Source organism: Canis lupus, chromosome 26 (assembly GCF_003254725.2).
Source record: "Canis lupus dingo isolate Sandy chromosome 26, ASM325472v2, whole genome shotgun sequence".
Taxonomy (NCBI): domain Eukaryota; kingdom Metazoa; phylum Chordata; class Mammalia; order Carnivora; family Canidae; genus Canis; species Canis lupus.
Window position 1 is genome coordinate 1,210,243 of NC_064268.1, and position 25,655 is coordinate 1,235,897.

Consider the following 25,655-nt stretch of genomic DNA (forward strand, 5'->3'; position numbering starts at 1 on the left):
TCCTTAGGATTTATGGCTTCAATTCTTACAAAAAAAATTACCTTTATTTTCTTCTATCTTTGTGGTCTTTTTATTTTATTTTATTTTTAAAGATTTTATTTTATTCATGAGAGACAGAGAGAGGGAGAAGCAGGCTCCATGCAGGGAGCCCGACATAGGACTCAATCCCGGGACTCCAGGATCACGCCCTGGGCCAAAGGCAGGCGCTAAATCGTTGAGCCACCCAGGGATCCCCACTTTGTGGGCTTTTAAAAAAAGATTTTATTTATCTGAGAGAGAGAGAGAGAGATTGAGCGCGCACCAGTGATCGTGAGCAGTGGGAGGAGCAGAGGGGAGGACAAGCAGACCACGCACTCAGCACAGAGCCCCATGTGGGGCTCAATCCCAGGACCCTGAGATCACAACCCGAGCTGAAATCGAGCTGGATGTTGAACTGACTGAGACCAGGCGACCCTTCATGTTTCTTTTTACATTTAAATACATAACCTGTCTGGAACTATTGTTGTCGGGTGTGAGGTAGAAGTCGAATTTATTTGTCCTCCATAAGGGAGGGCCAGTTACTGTTGCCCTGGAGAAGCTTCACCACTCACGCTGTGGACACACTGGCGCCTGCTGGATGTCCGCTGCTAGAGAGACGGGTGGTTTGTCTGCTCCTGCCAGGGGTGGTGCCCAAAGACTGCTGCTAAGCCTGGGGCTCCAGGCTGCCTTGTGTTCCCAAGGGGCTTTGGTGGCACGGGCTCCTCTTTCTCTCAGGAACAACCTCGACCCGACACAGTCCTGCCTGCCGCCTGTGTCCCAGGATGTCGCTGAGCAGTGCATGCTAAGTTCTTCCAGACCTAACATCTGTCATGCTACCTCTTCCTGACATAGTTTTATCAATTTATACTTTCCCAATTTTTTCAGTTATTTTCAAATTCATACAAATTTAGGGTTATGTGTATTGTTCTCGTGGACTTGGAAAATCTGATTTTCCTCACCCATTGTATGCTATATATTTCCCTGTGCTTCTTTCTGGATCCAGGCTGCACAACAGAATGTGCCATAGGCCTCTTCCTACATCCCTGCTGGTTCCTGCTTTGACATGCGCTGTTCACCCTCTCCTGTGTTCCTCAGACTCATTTTACACATAAACATACAAGGCTAGGTAAGTTTTTGTTTGTTTTCACTGCATTTGATAATTTTTACGTGAAATATTCTCACTAGGAGTGTCAGGCCAGCCCAATCAGGTAAGTGTGTGACTCTTGACCTCAGGGTTGAGTTCGAACCTCATGTTGCATGTACAGCTTACTTAAAAATAAAATAGAGGAGGAGGAGAAATACTCATTAATCTCACTTTTTCTAATTATTTTGGAATGTTGATGCATCGTAAATGTCTGTGCCCAGAGCATCCAGAGTACTTTTCATTCAGAATTTCAGAAACACCTTAATTATCTATTACTATAGATAGCTACTTTATGCTACAAATGTGGGTCTGATTTGCCAATCTGCCTTTTCTCCAGCTGGGGGACAACCTGCCCATTTTTCTCCCTGGATGCTTCCCCGTCACCTCTATCTCCTCCCCTGGAAATCTGAGAGCAATCTTCAACTTGTCTCCTCATCTGGTGTGATTTTCAGGCTTTCGCTGTATTTGACCATCTGGAGACTGTTCCTAGGCAACCTGTGTACATGTTAGACTATCAGCTGCAGGTCCTGGCACTCAGTCACGCTGCTTCCCAGGCACCCATGTGCTTGGAGGTTCAACTCCGGACTGTCCCAGGTGTGGCAATTGTCCAGAACCACGGGCCGGATCAGGCGAGATGGCATGCTGCTGCCAAATCTCAGGCTCTGAGCGGAGCAGGAGGGAAGGTGGCTGTGTTGTCTCAGTTGCCGTTGTTGCCAGATGATTGTGGCAGTGTGGTGGCGGCCCTGGCTGAAGGGCAGCAACCCACATGCTGCCCTCTGGGTGCTCCCGCTGCTCTGGACTCCCACCTGTCCCTCTGTTGCTGTTTGGGGGTCACTACCACTGAGTCCCAAAGTGTCCTTCTCTTCTCTACAACTGAAATTCCAGGTGAGCTGCTTGTTCTTCTCTAACACAGATTGTAAGTACCTCCCTTACATCTGCAGCAACTGATTTTATTCTCTATTTATGATGTTCCTTTATTTCATTGAGAGTCTGCAAGTGTCCAGGAAGGGCGAGAGTTTCATAGGTTCGCTTAGGTAAGTCCTGGAATGGGAGGCTCAAAGATTCTTTTGTGGTCTTCTGATCTGAAGAGTTTCCCAAGTCAGTCATCCATGGGGCTGGTCTGGTTACTCCACATCACCACCCTACAAAGCAAGGCCCCTCGATGGAAAGCACCGGCACTTCTGCAGTCGCTACCTCCTCCTATCCCGTACTTGTTTGCCTCTGCCTCCCTTCTCCTACAGCTCTATGTGCTCCCATCAGTCCCAGCAACAACTCTAGGTGGTCCTCTGTGGGGTGTCCTCACAAAGTCACCAGCTGGATACAGTCACTTCTCTGATCTGGCACCTGAAGAGGACCAAAGACCCTGAGCCCCACGACCTGGTCCTGGCTGCCTTCCAGGGTGTTCCCTGCAGGCCCCCACCCCCCTACTACTCTGACCACACTTCCTGTGTGAGCCTGCATGCAGCTCCGGCCTCGTGGGCTCTGCCTGGGATCGCAGCCCTGTCTTGGGGTGTCTGGGACACTCTCAATACCACCGCGCACCCCTCCTCTCCATAGTTTCTCATCCCCACCATGTGGGACTCGCTGCAGCTTCATATGTATGACCCAAACTGACTTCCCCACTAATGTGCCCCATGCCAGCTCCCCTACCCCCACCACCGTTTTTTTTTTACTGTATTGGCTCTTTCTGTGTATACCTGTCCTAACAGATGAAAAACCCCTTCAGAGAACATAAAAGGTGACAAAGTGGAGGCAGCAGAGCACAGCCTGGTCAAGGGCCTCAGGACACAGAAAGACAACTATCTCACTGGTGACTCTGCACATGACTGTGGCTTCAGGCACCCCAGGAGGTATGAAACATCCTGTGCAATGCGTTGAACGTTTCCATTAAACTTGGTAGAACAGACCATGAAACAAAGGTATACGACGAGCTCATATCCAAATGGCCCCAAATTCCAAATTAGGAAAGTATCACGAGGGAAGCTTTATCACAGCAACCTCACAGAAGTGGTAACTCCACTTCCTGTGGTTAGGGGCGCCCTCCTCCATGACCTGACATAACATCTGTGAGGATGAGATGGGCAATGGCGTACCTTTGACCAGCTTCCCATCTGCGACAGTCTTACTGGATGACGCCTCCTTCTTCCCTGTGGGGCCGCCTCTTCCTGCGTCAGATGAATCTTCACACGCACCTTCCTCCCCACCGTCACTTGGCTTTTCGGGAGCAGATTCTGCAGGAGCCTCTTCTGGTGCTGACACAGCCTAGAGATTAAACGTGACTATCAATGGCTCTGTTAGAAACTGCATGGGGTCTGTCACAGACAGACTTCACTTTGAAACTCAGGCTTGCCACCTTCTGATATAAGACAACAGAGAGGAGCACAAGGAGGTTTCCCCTCTGGAAGGACAGAATGCTTCTAAAGGCTCTAACACCGTCTTGGGGACCAACCACTCACTGTCTTTTCTTTGGAGACAGATGCCTGAGAATCCTTTCAGAATATCAGATCATGCCCATCGCCTGCACATGAATCATTTTTATTTAGTCTGAGCAATTACAGATAACAATCTGAAGAAAGCCACTGATAAGCAAGGCCTACAACATCTACCAGAATAGGTTTGAACAAAATGTCAGGCCCCTGAAGGGAGTGGAGCAGGAGAAAGTATTACAAGGACAGGAGGAGCAGCATCCAGCAGGTGTTAAGAGTCCCACATGGTAGCGCTGCATGGCGGCGGTCTGCCCCCAGGATAAAAGCCACACCATGGACAGCGCTGTGCGGTGCCAGTGTTAGTTGTGAGCACACACACTTCTATTTTATGTACAGATGTATATCTTAATGCAAAAGAAGTATGGTACATGGCCTCCACTAAAAGCTGTTAAAAATTAGCCAACCAGGGATGCCTGGGTGGCTCAGTGGATGAGCATCTGCCTTCGGCTCAGGTTGTGATCCTGGCATCCTGGGATTGAGTCTCTTATCGGGCTCCTCGCAGGGATTCTGCTTCTGCTTCTCCTTCTGCCTATGTCTCTGCCTCTGTGTCTCCCATGAATAAATAAATAATTTAAAGACAAAAATAATAGCCCCGAAACATCAAATGCTTAAAGAGATAGGATTCTTTGTTTAGAACATGCTGATCATCAATGAATTATGAATAGGGATAAAATTTTCAATAAACCCCAAAACCAGGCTTCAACTCTGAGAGGTGCGAAAAGTTATAGAGAGCGTCTGCTGGGCACATCCCTCCAAGACATAGTAGAACCAATGAACTGTTTGCTATGTCCTGAGAATAAGTACAAACTATTCTTACACCTATACACCAGCCAATACTGAGGATCCTGGTCTCCCAGATCCCTGCAGACAGATACCTGTGCACTCTCACCCCCTTCCTTCTGGAGGAAGAACTGCTTCTTGAACTCATAGTAGGCATTATACTGGTGCCAGGGCTGCAGGAACTCGAACCTAGGAGCAGAGATGAGGACGAATCATTAACGCAGACACGCATGTGCCAAGAGTAGCAACCAGGGCTACTACTGACAGCTTGCTGCAAGCAGACACCGTACACACACTCTCCAATGACAGACTCAAGCCCGTTACCACAAGAGCTGTGTGCGCAGTAGGATGGCTGGATCCTACCCACTCCTTGGGCAAGGGAGACTGAAGCATGGGGAGGTTAAACCGTTTGTTGGTGGTCACAGGGATCCATGCAACTGCTGAATGGCTTATACCTGATGCATGGAGCGCTGATTACATGGCAGACTTTTCTCCCCTTGCTTCTTGTTTTGTGTTTGTTTATAAACATGTATCTATTTTTTTAAACTATTTTTCTATCTGACATATATATCATATAGATTTAAGTTTTTATTTTCAGCTCATTTGGTGAACATACAGTGTCATCTTAGTTTCAGGAGTACAGTGTAATGATTGAACACTTCCACATACCACCAAGTGCTCGTCACAACAGGTGCACGCCTTCATCCCCATCACCTGCTTCACCCGTCCCCACCCCCGCAAATGGCAGATTCTTGAAAAGCATGAACCCAAGCCTTGTTTTAGATAGCTTCATCGTTCTTACTTCAACAAAACAAAACCAACAAAAACACACCACACAACTGTAAGCAATTCATCATATAAGCTGTGCTGACATAAACAGGGAGTAAAAATGATAAAGAACTACGTAGCTAGACTACAAACAAGCTTAGTACAATGCATATGCGTACCCACACACCCACATTCTGTTCTCACCTTTGGTCATTTTTGGCGCGAACGCTGGTCTCAAACTTAAGGCCATTCCGAGCCACGTATTCTGCGAGCTTGTCAATCACAGGCTGAATGTCGGGGGGCGGGGGGATGATGGCCGCCACGGGAGCAAGTGCACTGCAGAGAAGGGCTTCATCACACTCACAGGCAGGGACCTCCTGAGACTGCCAGCAGGTGCACCAGTGGAGCACGCTACAAGAGGGCTCTGGGTGTCCCAGGCCACCCCAACACGCATGCGCGCACACATACACGCACACACATGCAAGGAGGCTCTGAGCATGTCTTCAACTACAAACAGCTCATCAAAGTCAGTTCCTTGAACAAGCCAAAATATCATTGCCAACAGTGAAAATGGGGTTTCATGGAAAATGAGACTTAAAACCGTGGAAACAGGTTTATTTTCCCCCTAATGTTTCCCTCCAGTTATAAGCCAATTCTTAGAAGCAACCAAGAATAAGTTACTTGTTGATTTTTTTTCACGTTAAAACAGAGAACGTGGGCAGTGCAGCTCAACATCCTCACCTCATGTCCCCTTTCTCAGCACGGTCAGAAGGTGGGTCACCATGCAGAACACCCATGTGTTCTGTCAGATATCAACCACAGGCACCCAGAGCCCCTAACAAAGTGCTGACAACATACCTACACCACAGACCTCTGGATGCTGGGGCCCAACCCTGCCCCACTGTGGTTTTTGTTTGACATTCAGCTGGTCTGGTGGCCAGTCCCCATCTGCCCATGGCTTCTGGGAGTCAATTCTATGGACTTTATAAAATTCTACGTTTCCTACAAGTAACTGCAGCTTCATTTCACCCTGATTTTACCCAGTAGTGCCCAACTGAGACATCAGCACGTCAGAAAGCCCAGATGTAGGGGGGTCAGGCAGCATGGGGTGCTAAGGATGCAGGGGTTATATGGGGGTTGTGGGGCACTAAGGACATGGGGATTATGGGGGGTGCAGGACGGTAAGATGTGGGGGTTATGGGTGGTAGTGGGGTGCTGAGGATGCAGGAGTTGGGGGTGACATGGGGGTGCTGACTGGGAATTAATTTTCTAAGTGTTCATGTCATGACAATTTCAGTTGCACCATCAACTCTGTAACTTGGGTATCTGGATACTTAAACCCTCAGGAAACAGAGACCCTCCACGAAACGCAAACTGAAGACCCTGAATGAGAGTAGAGAAGTGCCAGGCAATGGGAAGAAGTGAGCGTACCTTGTGGTGATGGTGGAGGTCACCCCACTACTCGTCTCTGCTGTGGTTGGCGGCGGTGGGGGTGTGGTCCCAGGGGGCGGTGGGGCAGTGGCCGTCACCCCAGCAGAGCTAGGCACAGCCACACCAGCAGGCAGGGTGCTGTAGTAAGTGGCCACGTCGACCCCCGGTGGGGGGGGTGCCAGGCAGTAGGTGCCATCTGGCAGCATGTAGTAGCTGTAATACATGGCAGCCACGGTCGCTGTGGAAAGACACGTGCAATGTCACTTCTGTGCATCTGCAACTACACTGTGTTCTATATTTCTGATACAAGAAAGGCTGCCCACCAGACACGTGATGTGGAGGAGCCAGGCAATGTTGGGACACCCCTGGGGACAATAGCAGTAAACATGCAGACAGGAGAAAAGTCTTCTCCAGCAGCAGCTGGCCACCGTGCTGATGAGCACGCATGCAGCTATAGTGCTCTGCTCCTTTCCCAGTTATCTTCTGGGCGCTGCACTTCCTTTGGGTGACACTTCCCTTGTGTGCGTGCATCTGTAACCAGCATCCTGGCCCCGCAATGCGTGGCAGTGTATTTACCACATCCTCACGGACACAGGCCATTGGGTGGCTTTGCCGTCACAGACAGCAATGTACAATAGCTTCCTGTGTAGTTTGGGCCCCTGCAAGTATCTGCAGGGCAGCAGCCCACTGTTTCAATAATTAAAAGTCCTATAAGCTTATTTGTTTTTCTTTTTTTTGGAAAAATTCAAAACCAGCTAAATCATGGGAGAACCAATGATCCAATTAAGAATTGTGGATATGCAAATGGTTCTGACTACATTGAGATTTAATTTCCTTTTTGTTGGAGAACGAAAAAAATCTTTCCAATTAATGAATTTTATTTTGATTTTCAATTAGTTAACTTTAAAACAAGAACATTAAAAAAAAAAATAAAAAAAATAAAACAAGAATATTTAGCAAGAGCAGATGCTTCACCCTGACCCTGGCTCCCAATAATGTGTGCTACACTGGCAAACAGCAGTGGGACAGCAGTATGAGCAGCGAGGCCCCAGTCTTACCACCTGAGGGTGGAACCAGGGACCAGTGAAGTGGCTGCAGGCCCACCCACAGCTGCTAACAGCTCGCTCCTTGTTACCTGCATGTGTGAACTCCCAGCTTGTTCTCTCTCAATGTCACATACCAGCCATGGCTACATATTCACAATGGCATCCTGAGAGTTTATGGTAAGACACAAGGTCCCCACAGAGTTCTCAATCACATTGCTGCAGGAGGGCGGGGACCACCTGAAACCGCTGGCTGGAGGCAGAGGCTGAGGCAGTGGGGATGGCAGGGAAGGTATGTTCGCTCTATAGCATGTAGCACGCAGCGTTAGTCGGATGGACAGATGGATGCACCGGTTCCAATGGAAGCTTTTCCTCACCAAGCGAGGCGTTCACACACAGCCTATGCCTGTGACGTACAGCATCCTCCTTGTAGGAATGGAACTGCAGTTCCCATGTACCCGCCTTTAAGCAATCAGGCTACCAGAGTCCTTCTTCTCAGTCCCTAGGCAGAGCCACCCCACAGATAGGGAGACGATGTGGCCTCGGTGAGAACAGAGCATAACCCTGACCTGCCTTGGAGAACAACCTGTATGTAGTCCAGCGTCTCTGGGAGAGGGGGTGGGACTCCTGTTACTGCCTAGCCCAGGGTGTCACATCTCGTGGAAGGACACTCCACTCCTGTCAGTCCAGATAGTCAGTCTGATATCAAGCCAGAATACACTTTAAATCACAGTCACAACCAGTGAGTCACGTGAACTCACAAGAACAAAACAGCTTAGAGGTTTTGACTAACAGTGTATGTCAGGCAATTGCAATATAACGCATTCTTCATGTAACAGAATAAATGGTTTTCAAAACCAAGCATTGTCCCTTTGAATATATTCATACGCAGATTAACCATCAGTTCATAGGACTTTCCTGAAGTGACCATCATGCTAAATCAAAACAGTGTTAAAGACAGCACTCCTGGCAAGATGGCAGATTATCTCAGGAATCCACCCTCAGAATACTGGCTGAGGGGCACTGGCTAAGACAGAGCAGAAACTCTGAGTGCTGAGCTTACAAAAACAGAAGGCTTTGTTGCCAGGTATGAAAATAAGACTGCACACCTGAACCTAAATGCACCCCAGACCTAGGCTGCCCCAGGACCACAGTAGGAGGTTGCACGCAGTGGGAGACCCTGACCTGGCATCCCCAGCAGGCCTGCACAGGCAGCCCACTCCACCCTCTCAGACAGACATGCGGCGAGCTTCTAGCAGAGTCTTCATCACACTCCACAAAGGCAAACAGGAAATTTCACAATTTCCATTTATCTAAAAAACAATGCTGACAGCCACCCAATGTCACTGTCTAGTGAGACGTGAGGAGGCTCAATGGCCAGCAGACTTGTTGCTATGGAATGCAATGGGTTACTCTGGGGCCCGGGTGTGACAGTTGACGGTGAACCACAGCCCGTCACCCATGCCTCGCCTTTCCCAGAGCCTCTGGGCTTCACTCCCACTCTGGGTCACCTTGCTCCCTCACTTTTGACGCCAGCACATCCACAGTATCTTCTATATGCTGTGTCCTCCCCCTGCCCCTCCAGCTCCCTATGTTTGACTGCCAGTACCTCCCCCACCTAAGGTCTGTCCATTCTAGGGGCCCCTGCTTGCACAGGGCACTTCCCTGCAAACAGCAGTGCCACGGCACTGCTAGCATCTGAGGTTTCCAGTGTATGGCCGGCAGTTGCCCAGCATTAGTAAGTGAAGCCAGCTGCCAGCAAGGCCTGTGAGCCTTCCCAAATACCCTTGTGCTAAGATATGCGGGCTCACTGACTCATCACTCTTATTATAGAGTGAATGCACTTGAAGCCACAGACCCTTTAAAATGACCATCAGAGTGCAGTCACTCAGAGATTCCCACGAACACCAGGTTTTGTGCTTCCTTAAGCTCATCATCACATTTTCATGACAGGGTGCAAAGTCCCAAAGGGCTCCTCCCACTCTCTTTACCACTGGGCTTCCGTGACATAACACACCTTACTAGGGTTGCTGTACTCCGGATTTTAGGTTGAATTTTTGAAAGATGAGTGGGTTTTACAAGAAAGTTGAATGCCAATGGCGTTACTGGCATCATGAGCACCACAAATACCTACTCCAGATGAATCCAAGAAGGAAGTTCCAATAGGCATCTATGTTTTTGTAAGGGCAAATGTAGCTGTTATGAAAAAAATCAAGCTGCTTCAGAGTGTAAAGCACATCCGAGTGCACCTCCTTCTCAGTTCTGCACCTGCTCAGAAACATACAGCGCGACGTAACACAAGGTCAGATAAACATGCCTAATTACCGTCCAAACCCCTTCTATTCAACTGGCTTTCCACAAAAATCAGAGCCAATTTGCTGATATTTCATGCAATCTTAATCTCATATAAATTTAACTCCAAGAAGGGAATCCTGGTGCTTAAAGGGTTCTTGTAGATCGGGGGGCTGGTGAGCAATCCCTTCTGTGTAAAGAGCCAGTTTGGAGAAGACAAATATGTGTCTGTATTAAGAACGAAAATGCAGGGGGATCCCTGGGTGGCGCAGCGGTTTAGCGCCTGCCTTTGGCCCAGGGCGCGATCCTGGAGACCCGGGATCGAATCCCACGTCGGGCTCCCGGTGCATGGAGCCTGCTTCTCCCTCTGCCTATGTCTCTGCCTCTCTCTCTCTGTGTGACTATCATAAATAAATTAAAAAAAAAAAAAAAAAAAGAAAGAAAGAAAATGCCTTTAGCAAATGCTGTGGAGCAAACAATTTATCTTAAAAAATCGATCTATTTTATTCATACAAGATGTCACAACGAGGGAATGTGACCAATGGAGCGTCTGTGAGCGGCAGCCATGAATGAGACAGCTGCCAGGCCTGCATGTTGCTGCCCTACCTGTCCAAGCCCAGGTGAGCACCTGGCCTCTGGGCTGCCTCCACCGGACTAGCAAATGGCCTCCCCATGCACCTGAGGGACCTTCCGTCAGCTTAATGGCTTTAAGTCCTCTCTGTGCTTGAGGATTCCAGAAGTCCTATCTCTAGCTGAGTTGAACTTATCCACAATGAACTGACCATTCCACACCCCCACTGGGCCATCTCCTAAACGATTCACATGGGCTCGGGCCAGATCAGGATCCCTGCCTCCTCCTCACACACCTGCTGGCTCAGGAGGTGGCTGTGCCATGCCTCCTTCTGGTGGGTCAGCTGCACTGTACACTCCCTCCCAGACCCCTGCTCTAAGGCTCCAGGAGCCCTGCCTGGACCAGACAGAGCTGCTCCTGCCTGGAACCCTCTTATCTCTCCCCACCCAGGGCCCAAGCCAAGTTCCCTGCCTCCTGTCCCACTGCTCCTGTGTCCCATTCTCCTCAGGCCCCTGGCTTGGAGGGCCTCCCTGACTATGTCCATGATGGAAGAAGCCTTGTCCCAGCATGGCACAAGCACAATGCCAATCTGCTAGTGACTATGAGTTACATGCACAAGGATAAGAAGTGGAATGGTGGAAGGCTTCTCTGCAGCAGCAAGGGCCACCATGTCCTAGTGGCCCAAACCTTCCAAAGCCCAGGGACAGTATTCAGTACACAACTGTAGGCCTGTTCAAACTACCTACCATATGCAAGAGCAGAATGAGGGCATTGTCAAACATTCTAGAACTAAAATATTTGTGTGGATTTGAGACCTGCACCGTATAGCCCAGGGGCGATGTCAAGTAGGCGGGGAGGCTGGGGCTATAGATGCAGATCTGTATTGATAGTATGTGGGAACATTTCCTAAGAATGCAAACAACAACATATTTAAGACCTGGATTTTACCAAAACTGGTCTTTGCTATAACTTTAAAGCCCGTAGGGCTTCTATAAAACAAACAAACAAACAAACAAACAAAAAAACGAAATGAGGACATTCATATTCAAGTAAAGTCTCTCACCAACTCTGGGATAGAGCAGGGGCTTGCAGGTGTTTCCAAAAAGAGCCAGACGGTAAGTATGTTACTACTCTTTGTGGGGGCATGATATAGATACTCAGAGAATAAGAAAAAACTAATTCCCACACATTTTTTAATGAATTTTGGATGAAATTTCAAATATAATAAAAATATCTGAGTGGGTTTTTGGGAGGAGACGAATACAAGTATATGAATGGCAAGAATGGAACTCTTCATGAAGAATGCAGTGTGTCCCTCCCCCCCCCCCCACTCCATGCACTGCCCACCTGGCAGCTTCTGGTCACCCTAGCTATGCCAGCCCCTCCTCTCCACAAACTGGAATGTTTCTGTTTTCCAAAAGTCAAACTTTTCTGAAGGGCTGTTTAGAGATGCTCTTACAACCTCAATGCTTAATAACTTCAAAACTATTTTCAAGCCTATGAAAAAGTCACAGGAGTAACACCGGTCCTCACTCCCCACCATTATGTGGGCTTTCCTGTATTCCCTTCCCTTCTGTGACCATATGATGAGAGATTTCTGACATGGGTGGATTCCATGGAGTGGATGGTATGCATATTCCCGAACACTGGGGTGGGCGGGCCTGATTTCCCTGTAAACGCCCCACTCTTCACCACCACAGCAGGACCACAGCCAGAGAGCCCTTCCCGGGTAGTCACCTGCTGACAGACCAGTGGAATAAGTCACTTTCGTGGTGATTTCACTATATAACATAAGACTCTGTAAGACTATCCCTTCTGCTGAAAATAAACCTTAAAAAAGGTTTTCATCAGCATCTAAAGATTCAGATCCTGGTCAGTATCAATCTCACAGGCAGCCTAGTTGACTGGAGACTTTTTTCTGCTCACACTTAAAAAAGCTATGCTCTCTTCACACTGAGGACCTTTACTCCAGGAGAAGTCAAACACTAGGCCCCAAGAACATAATTCAACAGTGATTTCTAATATTATTGAGGTTTGTATTCCTCTCATTCACTCGATGACTGCTCACCCCAGTCCCAAGACTTCCAGCTTTGCCTCATGGACTTGGACCATCTGTGCGAGTTCCTGAAGGGCCCCTCTGACCACTGTGTTTCAGGCAGGGTGCTGATCTGCTGGCTCTCCAGAATATAGAATCTCATGTCCTGGGGAAACCACAGTCAAGCCAACAATCCCTACTATGCTAAGTTCACAGTTGTGTTTTTACACCCAGTCACCCCCACCCCCTGCCCACCTCCCCTACAGTTGTGTTTTTAAAGCAAAAAAAATTTTTTTAGTACAATTGACACACAACATAAATTAATTTCAGGTGTAAAAAATTTTTTTAAAAATTAATTTCAGGTGTACAACATAATGATTTGGGTGCCTGGGTGGCTCAGTTAGTTAAACATCTGCCTTTGGCTCAGGTCATGATTCTGGCATCCTGGGATGGAGCCCTGCTCAGTGAGGAGTCTGCATTTCCCCCTCTGTCCCTCCCGCTGCTTGTGTTCTCTCTCAAATACATAAATCTTTAAAAAAAAAAAAAAAAAACAGTGATTCAAAGTTGACAGTTTTTAAGTAAAAGAGTATTAATGCCCTGCCCATCTCCCCAAATACTTGAAAGCATTTATTATTTGGATCATCTCACAATGTATCTGAATATGTCCAAACTCATTACTTGTTACCACAAAGCTCCTCCCAGTCACCTTTTAATTACTCCCTATGACCTCCAGACAACCCAGTGTTAAAAAAAAAAAAAAAAAATCTCCCACAAAAGAAGCCTTGTCTCAGTCACCAAAGTAGACTAGGAAAATCTGAACAGCTTCTGCAGTGATGCAGAATGTCATCTGTAAAGCTGGGAAACTGCCCAAACCAATCAGCTGGCTAAAGTCCAGCGTTTATTTTTTTATTTTTAAAAGATTTTATTTCGTTATTCATGAGAGACACACAGAGAGAGAGAGAGAGAGAGAGAGAGAGAGAGAGAGGTAGAGACACAGGAAGAGGGAGAAGCAGGCCCATGCAGGGACTCCAGGATCATGCCCTGGGCCAAAGGCAGGCTCTAAACCGCTGAGCCACCCAGGTATCCCACTAGCCCACTGTTTAAAAGCAATTGCTCTCTTTCTGGCAAATAAAACCTTCTTTTAGAAGGCCTGTCTCTACCCATTACTTAAAGTCTTTATCAGTGACTCATGTAAAAAGTTTCAAGTTTTTAGTACTGTATTAGGTTTGAAGGCCTGTTACATAAACACAGGTTCTAGGATCTCCAAGGCAGCAGGAACAGGGATAAGGAGGAAGCAGCCAGAGCAAAGGATTGGGAGATGACCAGGAAAGGGCGCAGAGCCATGCAGGCCCCCACAGTCAGGCAAGGCAGCCACGACCGCAGTCTGGATGGAAACGGAATGCAAGCAACCTTGAATTTTGGGAGCCACAGATGAACCGAGTGAGACAGTTCTATCAAGCACAAAGAAAAGGAAAGAAAGCCACCACTGAGACAGAAGGGGCCGAGCTATGCTGTGTGGTGACTGCACTTGATGCCTGTCTCTGTGCAGTCCGGAAGAGCCCAGGGAGGGTCTGACATGTTTATACAGGAGGGAACAACACATTTCATGACATAAACGTTCTGGGAAATTCAAGTTTCGGTGTTCGTGCAGCCTGGCCACACCCCCTTGGGACCACCTGTCCAAGACACCTGTCCAGCTGCAATGGCAGAGGCGTTGACAGGTCATCCAGACTTCCAGCAAGTCTGCAGAGCTCGCTGCAGCCCTGAGAGAACAGAGGCCCCCAAACCACACTTTTATGGAACCAACACACTTTAAACTGCAGCGGACAAATGTGACTAAGAAAGCAGTGACACGGAAGATGGACAGACACACTCCAAACACCAAGGAGAACCAGGGCACAACAAAACAGAAAATGGTACAGAAGAAAAAAATGAAACAAAAGGACACTGATATCTTTTAAGCAGAGAAGCTCACAACTAGAAGAGAACTGGCAACGAGAGGCACATGAGGAAAGTTTCCCAGAACGAGAACTGAACTTCTGAAAGGGTGCAGGACATGCCCCAGGATGACTGGGAAACGCCCCAGGTCACCAGGCATCCTGCCTGAATGTGGGGGCGGGGAAAGTGAAGTGGCCCCTTCCTCTTCACAGCAAGCGCCAAGTCCAGAACTCAACCTGGCATGCGACCGCCTAACAGTACCGTTCACCTGGGTGCTTGCCCACATGGGGGAGCTCAGTGAACAGCACCTAACAGCAATGAGCGAAAGCCAAGCAGCCCCACACAACTGGTTGTGGGCAGCAGCCGGCCGAGCCAGGCTTCTTTGCACAGGAGAGACCAGGCTGGACAGCAGTTTACAAACACCTCAGAGAAAGATTTACCCCTTTCCGCACAGTGGGGAAGGCAGGCACTTCCCAGCACACAAGGATGCATGAGTAGAAGCCTCACAACACAGGTCCACGAGAGTGGAGCAGAGGCACTCTGGTATAGCCCTCACCTCCAGGATGGAGGCCAGCTAGCTGGGGGGGGGGGGGGGGGCGTGGGATAGACCCAACATCAGTATCACTCACACTCTTACAACAGACATACTAATTCCTAAAAATCAGGAGTTACTGGCGGCATCTTATGAGTTTTTTAATTTCCTCCAGTTTCAGTTAATGGTGTCTAGGATAAAAACAGAGCTTTAAAAAATAATCATCTCAACATCTTTAACATTCTAATCTATAGAACTGAATTCCTGAAGTATGGAAGAAACTTTTATCTGAAGATCAGCAATTACCTTTCTTTGATTTTTGATTATAGGTTCTTCTGCTGAATTCAAGTAAAATTTAAAAAGCTGACTTCTGCTTTACACAAATATTTCCATCTGTACACCCAACCTTCTACTCCCTATTCTGCATAAACACTACCTCTTACCCCTGGCCTGGAGTTTCCTGCTCTCCACTGCCTCCTCAATCATGTCAGTGATTCCCACTGAGTCAGGGATGCTCACCCAGTGCTAAAAATGTCTGTTTCTAGGTGGTGCAATCTTGGGTAATATTTTACTTTCTTCCTTCTACTTCACTTACAATAAAGACATTTTTAAAAAACGGTTTAGAAGGTAAGCAAAGCACTTGAAGGTCATGATTTTGCAGAAAAAAAGGAATGCCATGACAACAGCAGCAAAAATCACATTTTAAAAAACACCAGAGCAGAAGCCAGAAAATATCCAGTCTAGCCACACAACACAATTTGATTTCACTTCAGCTATTTATAGAATAAAACATTTTTAAAAACTGGGTTGGCGTTTTATTTTTAAAAAACTGCATGCTCTACCAGTGGGCAGTATTTCAGTATTATGGTTTCCTGCATAATTAACTGCATTTATGACCCTCTTCGGCAAAGATTTAGAGCCAAACAGCAGGAGACAACCAAGCAACAAAAAATCACCGTCAAGCTAATAAAAGGAAGAAACTGTTAGTTTTACACATCTACATTTAAGGAGATTTTAGAAAAAATTCTTTCAAACTAAACACATGCTTTTCTTCTGAGGCTGCCTATCCAGGAAAATCTCTCATCAGAAAGAATCACAAAGAATGGCCATGTGCATCCTGAGGTAATTCTTAACCACTCACTAATAAAAAGAGCTGGAAAAGCTTGGTGACCCCAGTGGGTGCCAGGCTCTCTTGGGGAAGAGCTGGGATGGGGGTAGCTAACAGATGGTCTTGAAACCATGTGTTCACATCACAACCCTCCAAGAGCCGCTTCAGAATACTTGAGCAGTATCAGAAGCATCGCATCGATTGCACTTTTTCTGGAAAGAGTTAGTCACCCACATACGTGGTCCAAGCGGCGCAGACAGGCAGGTGATGGAGTGGCCCCCCTGCCACAGAGTCCCATTCCTGCAGGCTCTCTCACGTGACCAGGCGGAGACATATCCCTCCACATCCGAACCCAACATGAAGGTCTCCACTGACACCTGCCCCTCTGCAACTGGTCCCGCCTTGTGCGGACGGACAGCTGTCCCCACTGTCCCCTCCGTCCTCTCTCCTAAGGGCACAAGGGGATCTCAGTCTCCCACCAGCACTAGAAATCTCCCTTGTGATGAGTATTCCTGTAGCTCCTTCCATACGTGTTTGCAGATTACAGTAGGAAATCCTGGGCCATAGGCACGTGCATACTGAGTTCTGACAGCCACACACGCTCCCACCAGCAGGAAGGGCATGCCTCTCAGCCTTCTCCCTCTCTGCCTGTGACACAGCTGAAAACCACATAGCACGGTAGGTTCCACCTGTGCTTTCCTTTAACCTCTGTAATTATCAAGGAATTAAAACTAAACATGAATAACATTTTCAACAATCCAGAAACCTTGATTTTATCCCAAGATTTAAAATCCTCAAGTGTGGGGCACATGGGTGGCTCAGTGGTTGAGTGCCTGCCTTTGGCTCAGGCCATGATCCTGGTGTCCTGGGATTAAGTCCTGCGTCGGGCTCCCCGAGGGAGCCTGCTCCTCCCTCTGCCTATCTCTCCGTGTCTCTCGTGAATAAATAAATTTAAGATATTTTTAAAAAATTAAAAAAATAAAAATTTAAAAATAATATTCTCAAGTGTTCTTGGTGCCAGCCAGGGTGGGCCTCTCGACTGTGACACAGTCTTGTGTACCCTCACACGTGTGCTGCGACACTGGCCTGCATTCTCCAGGAATCAGGCTGTAAGGCCAGCAAATAAAAAGCCATTCGGGTGAGCAGTGAAGGGAAACCTTTGAAAAAAACTGCATGGCCATTTGTACCTTTCTGAATTATTCACAGTGTAGAGCTTGTGTTTCTGCTGGGGTTCCCCCACACCACCATTTGACTATAAAAGCTGTTGGTGTGTTAGGCATTTCTTCTGCTTGATAAAAATTTTTTTTCTATTAACAGAATATAATGTTGTCTGTGAGCTTAAAGGAGATAGTTCTTCACCAGTTAAAGTCTCCTTCCTTTGCTGAGTGCTGCCCCATCCAGCACCGCTGCCTGGAAGCCACAGTCCTGCAGGGTAAAAGGCGAGGCTCTACCAGGGCCTGAGATCCATGGCTCTTTCCTGGAGTCTCCATTCCTTGCTACTTTGCCATGTTTCCTTTCCTACCCACTTCCAAACGTGCCTTTGCCTCAGGGCTCTCATTCACATTCCCTCCAAAGATGCTCCTGGTTTTCCTGCTGGGCGCCAGCAGTGAGGCTCCTCTTCAGCAGGATGGGCCTGTTTGCTCTTACAGCAGATCTCTTCTCTGAAATGTTTTTTTCCAATTAAACTTCTGTAATCACATATTTAATTAAATTTTATGCAAATGGACAAAAGGTCAACGGCTTACAAGACTGTGTGGAACAAGGAGGGGAAGTGGGTGTGAGAGTCATGAAGTCACAGACTGCAACCCAACGTCTGCTCTGGAGCGTCAGCACTCTACTGACTGCACAGCACCCAGAGCAGAGAGGCAGCTTTGCACGATGCACAGGATGGGTAAAGACACGTTATGCGACTAGTCAACAGCACACATTGTGTTTAAGTTACGAGATGTTTCAGATCTGTTCTTACCAGGGATTTTGCTTAAACCACCAACTAAACTAGTCAGGCCCTGGGATGTCTTCTAAGATTTCACTTACTACCTGTTACCGCTTATTTCCCTTTACTGTGCCTTCTTTTCAAACTTTTCACATCCTTGCTGCTTTTTCTTAGGTAACCACAGAATGTACCCACAGATGAAATCAAACGTCTCTGAAAACGCGAAGACAGGGGCTCTGCTCTATTTGTGCCAGGCACTATTCTTTTTTTTTTTTTTTTTAATTGGAGTACAATTTGCCAACATTTAGCATAACACCCAGTGCTCATTCCGCCAAGTGCCCCCCTCAGTGCCCATCACCCAGTCGCCCCAACCCCCCACCCACCTCCCCTTCCACTACCCCTTGTTCATTTCCCAGAGTTAGGTGTCTCTCATGTTTTGTCACCCTCATTGATACTTTCACTTTTTCTCTCTTTTCCCTTTATTCCCTTTCACTATTTTTTTTTTAAAGATTTTATTTATTTATTCATAAGAGACACAGAGAGAGAGGCAGAGACACAGGCAGAGGGAGAAGCAGGCTCCATGCAGGGAGCCCGATGTGGGACTCAATCCCGGGTCTCCAGGATCAGGCCCTGGACCGAAGGCGGCGCTAAACCGCTGAGCCACCCAGGCTGCCCCCCTTTCACTAATTTTTATATTCCCCAAATGAATGAGACCATATAATGTTTGTCCTTCTCTGATTGACTTATTTCACTCAGCATAATACCCTCCAGTTCCACCCACGTCGAAGCAAATGGTGGATATTTGTTGTTTCTGATGGCTGAGTAATATTCCACTGTATATACAGACCACATCTTCTTTATCCATTCATCTTTCGATGGACACCGAGGCTCCTTCCACAGTTTGGCTATTGTGGACACTGTTGCTATAAACATCAGGGTGCAGGTGTCCCAGCAGTTCACTGCATCTGTATCTTTGGGGTAAATCCCCAGCAGTGCAATTGCTGGGTTGTAGGGCAGGTCTATTTTTAACTCTTTGAGGAACCTCCACACAGTTTTCCAGAGTGGCTGCACCAGTTCACATTCCCACCAACAGTGTAAGAGGGTTCCCTTTTCTCCGCATCCTCTCCAACATTTGTGGTTCCCTGCCTTGTTAATTTTCCCCATTCTCACTGGTGTGAGGTGGTATCTCATTGTGGTTTTGATTTGTATTTCCCTGATGGTCAGTGATGCAGAGCATTTTCTCATGCGCTTGTTGGGCCAGGCACTATTCTGATCTGGATTCAAAGTTCAAGCTCGGGGTTCTTCCTAGAAACCGGATCAGTATGTGTCTAACCATCCAGGCCTCCCACTCCATGAGCCCTGGACACGTGGCTGCTGCAGTGACCCCAGGGCTGGTGCTCTCAGGGGGACATTCACTCCTCATTAGGCATGGCCCCTCTTCCCCTGCACAGCCAAGCTTCAGAGGGTCTGCGCTCAGGCGTCCATTTCCATACCCTGTTTCCTTCTTGCCCCACTGCAGTCCAGCCTCTGTCTTCCCCACGTCCGTGAAACAGCGCTCACTTCTGGTAACGAGGTATCTATGTGAAATCTGGACACCTCACAGCCCCCTTCCCTAGCCTCTAGGCAGCACTGAGCACTGCTGAGCAGTCTCCACAGAAAAACTATGTGACACCCCTCTACCTCACTGCCCTCACGCCCATGCCCCCTTCCACATGCACAGCAGAGGCTGGATGCAGGGGGATGCCTACAAGCAGCACTGACTTTGTCATGTGCTTTCTTTGACTGCCTTATATTTTTACAAAATACAAATAATTCATTGCTGACACTTGTAAATTGAGATATTTCACCTAAACATTTTACATGTTTTGCTTCTCTGCAAAATCTGCAATCTGGTCCCTGCCTCTGGCACAGTAGCAATCCATGAGTATGCAGCCATGGGTTCTGTCAGCACGGATTCTTTGGTCTCTGTTGGGTTAGACAGTTCAGCTGTGAGGCTGTGACACCAAGCACACTTGCCTATCACTCTTGCACTATGTGGGGTACCAGAGAGCTGTCAAAACAACAGCATGTGGAGGAGAAGTTGTCACTAACTGGCACCCCCTGACGGAGCACTTCTGGGGGCAGGTGGGCAGGGGTCCAGGTAGAAGTCAAACCTGGTGCACCTGATGTCTGTCCATGGAGGGACTGGTGTAAATGGGGCTCTGGACACCGCAGAGAGCCTGAGTCACAGAGCAGGTACGTACCTCCCTCCCACCCAGTGCTGTGGGGGCTGGGACACGCCTCATTGCTGCTGCCCTGGAGTTTAAAGGTATGTGCACCCATGATAAACGGAGCGAATGATTGGGTAATGGTCACCCTGCCCCTGAATTTCCTCTCCTCTCCCGTGCAAGACAGTAATAGCTTCACGGATCTATTGGATGCACACGGACAAGGTGCTAAACATGCAAAAATTCAATGACAGGTCTAAAACAGGAAAACAAGGACGCTCAGGGACATCCCACTCAGCAAACTTCCACTGCTCCCTCACGACTCCCAATTCACCTGTGCAGCTGAGCATCCACAACAGCACTCCCTGTCTGAGCACTTCATTTTTTTTTTTTTTTTTTTGTCTGAGCACTTCAAACCCCAAGTCTGTTAAGAGGCTTTTTCAGGATATGCACATTAAGTTCACTAAAGTAGCTGACTTTTAAAGTCTGCAAATGTGACTTCAGCACATCAGAGTCATGTGCTGCTGCATGCTGCACTGGGAGAGAGGTGGGGGAGTCATGGCACCATTTCTGACAGACACTCCCATAATGAGCAGCCTACGTCCTAAAAGAATTAATTTCGGGCTGATTTTCTGCCTTCTGACAGTGACGACTTTATGGGTGGATCATCTGATCGGGTCTGCAGGTGAAGGACAACAGACAAATCCCTGCAGGCATCCTAGAGGCTGTTCTCCTGCTCAGTGTTTAACTTCTAAGTAATTTAAAAAAGACTGGACAACGAGACTGAGATCAAATACTTTCAAATGATTACTTGACTAGAACCTCAAGATTTACCTTCTGTCCATAATCTTTCAGTGATTAAAAATACAAAAGGCTAGCAATCAACCAGAAAAGGCAAGAAGTGTAATCAGTTGTGATTCCACGGTGCATGTCACATGCTAGCTTGAGCTGTGGCCTTTGCGGGAAAGCAACCATGACAGCACCCCAAGCCAACCAAAGTCTGCTCTCCTTGTGCTTCTTAACAGAACTTGACTCTGGTTAGGGCTGCAACATGGCCAATTCCAGTCCCCAGTGCAGGCCAGGTGGACCACACAACACCATCCTTTCTGTGAGGGTTATAGGGAGGCACCAGGCATAGCTTCTTGGGTGGGGGGAAGGGGGAGTCCTTCGAAGAAGGGCAAAGTCATGAGCACAGTCTGCTTTCTGCCTTTGCCCTTCTTTATCCTTCCTGGAAGGCACAGCTGGTGTTGGAGACAGAGCAGCCATTTGTCAACATTAGGTAACAAGCTAAAGGATGAGGCCACACGCCAAAGATGACTAAACACGAAGACCTGAGGGATCGAGTCCCCCCAGCACCTCTAGCAGACCCGCACTGCATGTATACCCATCACGCTGCCCGGCTGGCTGAGCTCTACAGCTGGTTGCAGGCCAGGAGACGCACAGAGAGGTACTCACAGTCCGTGGCGTACTCCACCTGGGAGGGTTGCGCAGTGCCGTCTGCTGTGGCAGGGGTAGGAGCGGGGCTGTCAGCCTGGGCTTTACGGACCAGCATGGCCAGGGGGTGATCTGGGTCCACCACCTTCAAAGGCTGCAGACAGAGAGTATCATGATCACACCATTCCCGTTCTCTGAGTCACAGAGAATGCTTGTGGCCAAGAAGGCTCAACTCAACCACAGAACATGGTATATCAGGGCACGGTGGACATGCTCCAGGAAACCCTTGGCACACACACACAAAAGGCCTGCACTACTGTGCTGTACTCCACTCCCAGAGGAAGTGAGTGAATAGATAGATGGCTTCCATCTTCCTAGTAACCACTCAGGAAAGGAAGGAAGGCTGGGCAGGACTAAACTGTCACCAATAAAAGTGTCAGTCACCAAGTCAACAACGAAAATGCACAACAGATGTCAGTGATAAGATACAAAAGAATGGCTGCTTAAAGATTTCCCAAAACTAGATTAGCAGAAGTTTTGTTACAGCATAAAAAACACAGAGAATCAAAACCTTCATCAGCTCCTCCAGGCGATTACACTTCTTGGAAGCAAAAAGAGACGGGTGCAGGTAACTTCCATCTTCTTCATCATCATCATCATCAGAGCTGACCCCCGACTCTGGAAAGCAAAAGCGTGTTTCAAGATTCTGGTGTGGGGGAGAGAGAGGGCACAAATACATGATGTAAATACTGAGAAGCAGACAAAGGCAGGGCTGCAGATTACCACTTGGTGGTTATCTGCCCCAAAGGCACCTCTGGAAAACAGCTCCCGGGCACAGTGGCCCAAGGCGCTCAGCAGAAAGCAGGGGCCACAAAAACGCGCGTGCCCTCCACCTGACCAGCACACCCTTCTGGCACCCCTAGTCCAGAACCACTGTGTTTTAACTGTTTAGAAAAAGGGCAAAAGTCCTGACTGATGAAAGGTAGACAATGAGAACAGATAGTTTAAAAAACGAACATATGGAGAAAATGAGATCTGTAAGCAAGATTTGTACAAATGATTTGAAAAATCAGGTTTCAGCTCAAAAGAAAAAAAATCAACAGCAGGTACTGCAAACTGTCGTCCCTGCACATTATTCAAAATCATTCACTGGCCTTTGTAGTAAGAATTCCAAATTTAGATATTTAATAAAAACAACCTGAATGTAGAAATGAATAAAAGAGGTAGAGAGAAATTAACTGTTCCATTTTTGTGCACATGTATTTAACCCTGGCCCTAAATCCACATGCATGGACCACTGCACCCATCCCACGGAGCAGGAGATTATTCTTTTCTCCAGGAAATGGTAAACAGCCAAAATGAGAGGAAAAATTTCTAAGCCAGAGGATTATGTTCTGATACCATCAATATTTAATTCCATTTCACTCTCTCTGGAAATATTAATTAAGAATCTGGTGTACTTTCCAGACTCACTCAGGAAGAGCTTTTACCCATCCTCTGGGTGCACCAGCAGGGTTAATTAGCATGATGTAGTGATGGGGCTGCATGAGCATTCTGGAAGTCCTGCAGTGCAGGCTATCCCCTCCCCGAGGCTATCCCGCACAGGCCCTGCGTCCACACAGGACACACAGTCTCACATACTCTTTTTTTCTTCGTTTCTGTTTTCTGCCAGCACCGTATAGCGTCCTTCTTTCATGGCTTTCTGGATGAATTTGTAGTAGGGGTTGAGGTAGTGATCAAAACGTAGAAAGTCGAACTGAGAGTTTCGGGCCTGCTTGGCTTTCAGCATTATTTCAAACTGTGCTCCCTGTTTGCACACGAAATTGGCTGTGCGCTCAATGATAGCATGCATTTTGGCTGTTGGTGGCTATGAAAAAACACACACATTCACGTGATCAATTTTTCCTCTTTTCCACTGGCCACATGACTTAAAACACAGAAAAATATTCTGATTTTACTGTTGACTATATGAAATAGTCATTTCAAGGGGTGCCTGCCTGAATGGCTCAGTTGGTTAAGCAGTGGACTCTCGATTTTTGGCTCAGGTCATGATCTCAGGGGTCCTGGGATTGAGCCCTGCGTTGGGCCCCCCACACTGGGGAGTTATGTTTGTGTCTCTCCCTCTGCTCACCACCTACCTGGGCTTTCTCTTTCTCAAATAAGTGAGGAGAATCTTTAAAAAAGAGAGAAAGAGAGAGAAACATTTCAATTAGAATAGCCCAGTTTGAACAGACCTTGGGATAGCCCCTGGTTCCAAGACACTTGGGTCTATTTTTGGATTCTGCAGTATTTTATGGCAAGAAAATTCACGGACCAAGGCCGGGCACTGCAGCTTTGAGCAGAACCGACTTGAGGCAATCTTTTTTACACCAAGTCACTGTACCTCCATGTTAACACGAGTCCTTAACAAGGTTCTGTGATGTGGCTGGAGGCTGTGAACCCTCAGAAGCTGTATGCAAATTAGGTACATCTGCATTTTTCTAGGGAGGGGGTACATGTTCACCTAGTTTCTCAATGGTCTACACATCATTCCTCTTTCCTTCTTAGCTGGGACTAGTTTTCATAGCTTGGAAAATAGCCTTTTTGGACATCTGAGGAAAGCCACCTGCTCTCACCTGCTCCTCCCCCTAACTCACCTCCACACCAGGTGGGTGTGGTCTGGCCAGAACAGGGAGGGGCTTGCTCACAGGAACAGAGTGAATCATAGCACTGGCTCCAAGTGAGGTTACCACAGGAATCAGACCCTGCTGGTTTCCTGTCCATGCTGCTGCTTACTTCCACTACATGACATGCTTGGCACTTCCCACCCACAAATCGAGCCTGTCAGACCAGACACTGGAAGCCATGCTCCGAAAAATGCCTTTAGTAATAACGAAGTGATTAACACTTGGAAATTACAGGCAAATAAAGTGGGAAATTATTCATTAAAAATGGGTGGTTAAATATTCACAATGCTTTCTGTAATTCCAGAACCATATCCCTCATAAAATATAAACACCTTAATTCTCAAATTTAATTCCTGAATAAAGTCCTTCACACTAAAATACGATAAGTACATACAATTAAAGTTATTTACTGATTCCCCTCTCCCCGCTCCAAAAATTTACTGATCCCAAAATAAACTAGATTCTACATCAAAGGCCCACTGTGCCTGGAGTATGGATCCTGAGGCAGATTTTCAATGGCTCAGGCTAAGAGCAAGATTAATCTTTGAAACTGTGTTTAGGCACACATCAATCATTAACAGTGAATTCAGAATAGTGACCTTAAAAGGAAACTAAAATCACTCCATGACAGGCATTCTCTGCTGACCAAACTAACCTGCTGGTTTAAAATCTAAAAGGAGGCCTATTTATGATACAACATCAATGCTAAAAAGCAGCTCCAAAGCATTGGTTACCATGGAGAAACAGAACACGTGACGAGTATACTTCTGGACCTGCTCCCAGAGCAAGTGGATAACATACAAGCACCTGCTGTGGAAAGAGTGTTTGCTCTTAATCACACGACTTTTTTTTTTTTTTTTTTTTTAAATCACACGACTTTTACATAGATTTTTTTCTATTTACTATCACGCTTATCCCCACTATAAAGTGACACTTCAAGGACATATACATATATACACGTGTTAGAAAGACTGATGATAAGGGGGCAACGCTTGGCTTACTTACACAGGGAAACCTTGGTTTAAGAAAGTGACTGAGCCCAAGGCAGACTAATGCCTCCTTGGTCCTCCCAAATTACACTGACACAGCTCTAAAACCTGTGTAGATGCTGGGAAATGGGAGAATAGTGTAGGAGGTGAGAAAGCCCACTCCAATCTAAGGTCTCTTCAGAGCTCTGGAAAATGCTGGAGCTCAGACCCCAGAGGCGGGAGGGGGCAGGACAGGGTGGCGCAGGGTGAATGAGCGAGGAACAACTGGAGTAGGTGGGCC

At 47.4% G+C, this 25,655-nt stretch overlaps 2 protein-coding genes across 5 annotated transcripts in view; one reads left to right on the forward strand and one right to left on the reverse strand.

The window, feature by feature from the left end:
• Positions 1 to 25,655, forward strand: part of LOC112676390 (uncharacterized) — a 535,411-nt gene that overhangs the window by 425,102 nt on the left and 84,654 nt on the right. The window lies entirely within an intron of this gene.
• The window catches only part of LOC112676399 (splicing factor SWAP), a 69,668-nt gene that overhangs the window by 32,749 nt on the left and 11,264 nt on the right, over positions 1 to 25,655 (reverse strand). For all 3 annotated transcript variants that reach the window (XM_025473546.3, XM_049102196.1, XM_025473547.3), the window contains exons 5-11: positions 23,362 to 23,587; positions 22,292 to 22,398; positions 21,742 to 21,874; positions 6,628 to 6,865; positions 5,401 to 5,532; positions 4,524 to 4,617; positions 3,256 to 3,424 (exon numbers count right to left, since the gene is read on the reverse strand). In XM_025473546.3, coding sequence (XP_025329331.1) covers positions 3,256 to 3,424; positions 4,524 to 4,617; positions 5,401 to 5,532; positions 6,628 to 6,865; positions 21,742 to 21,874; positions 22,292 to 22,398; positions 23,362 to 23,587 — 1,099 coding nt within the window. The remainder of the gene's footprint in view (positions 1 to 3,255; positions 3,425 to 4,523; positions 4,618 to 5,400; positions 5,533 to 6,627; positions 6,866 to 21,741; positions 21,875 to 22,291; positions 22,399 to 23,361; positions 23,588 to 25,655) is intronic.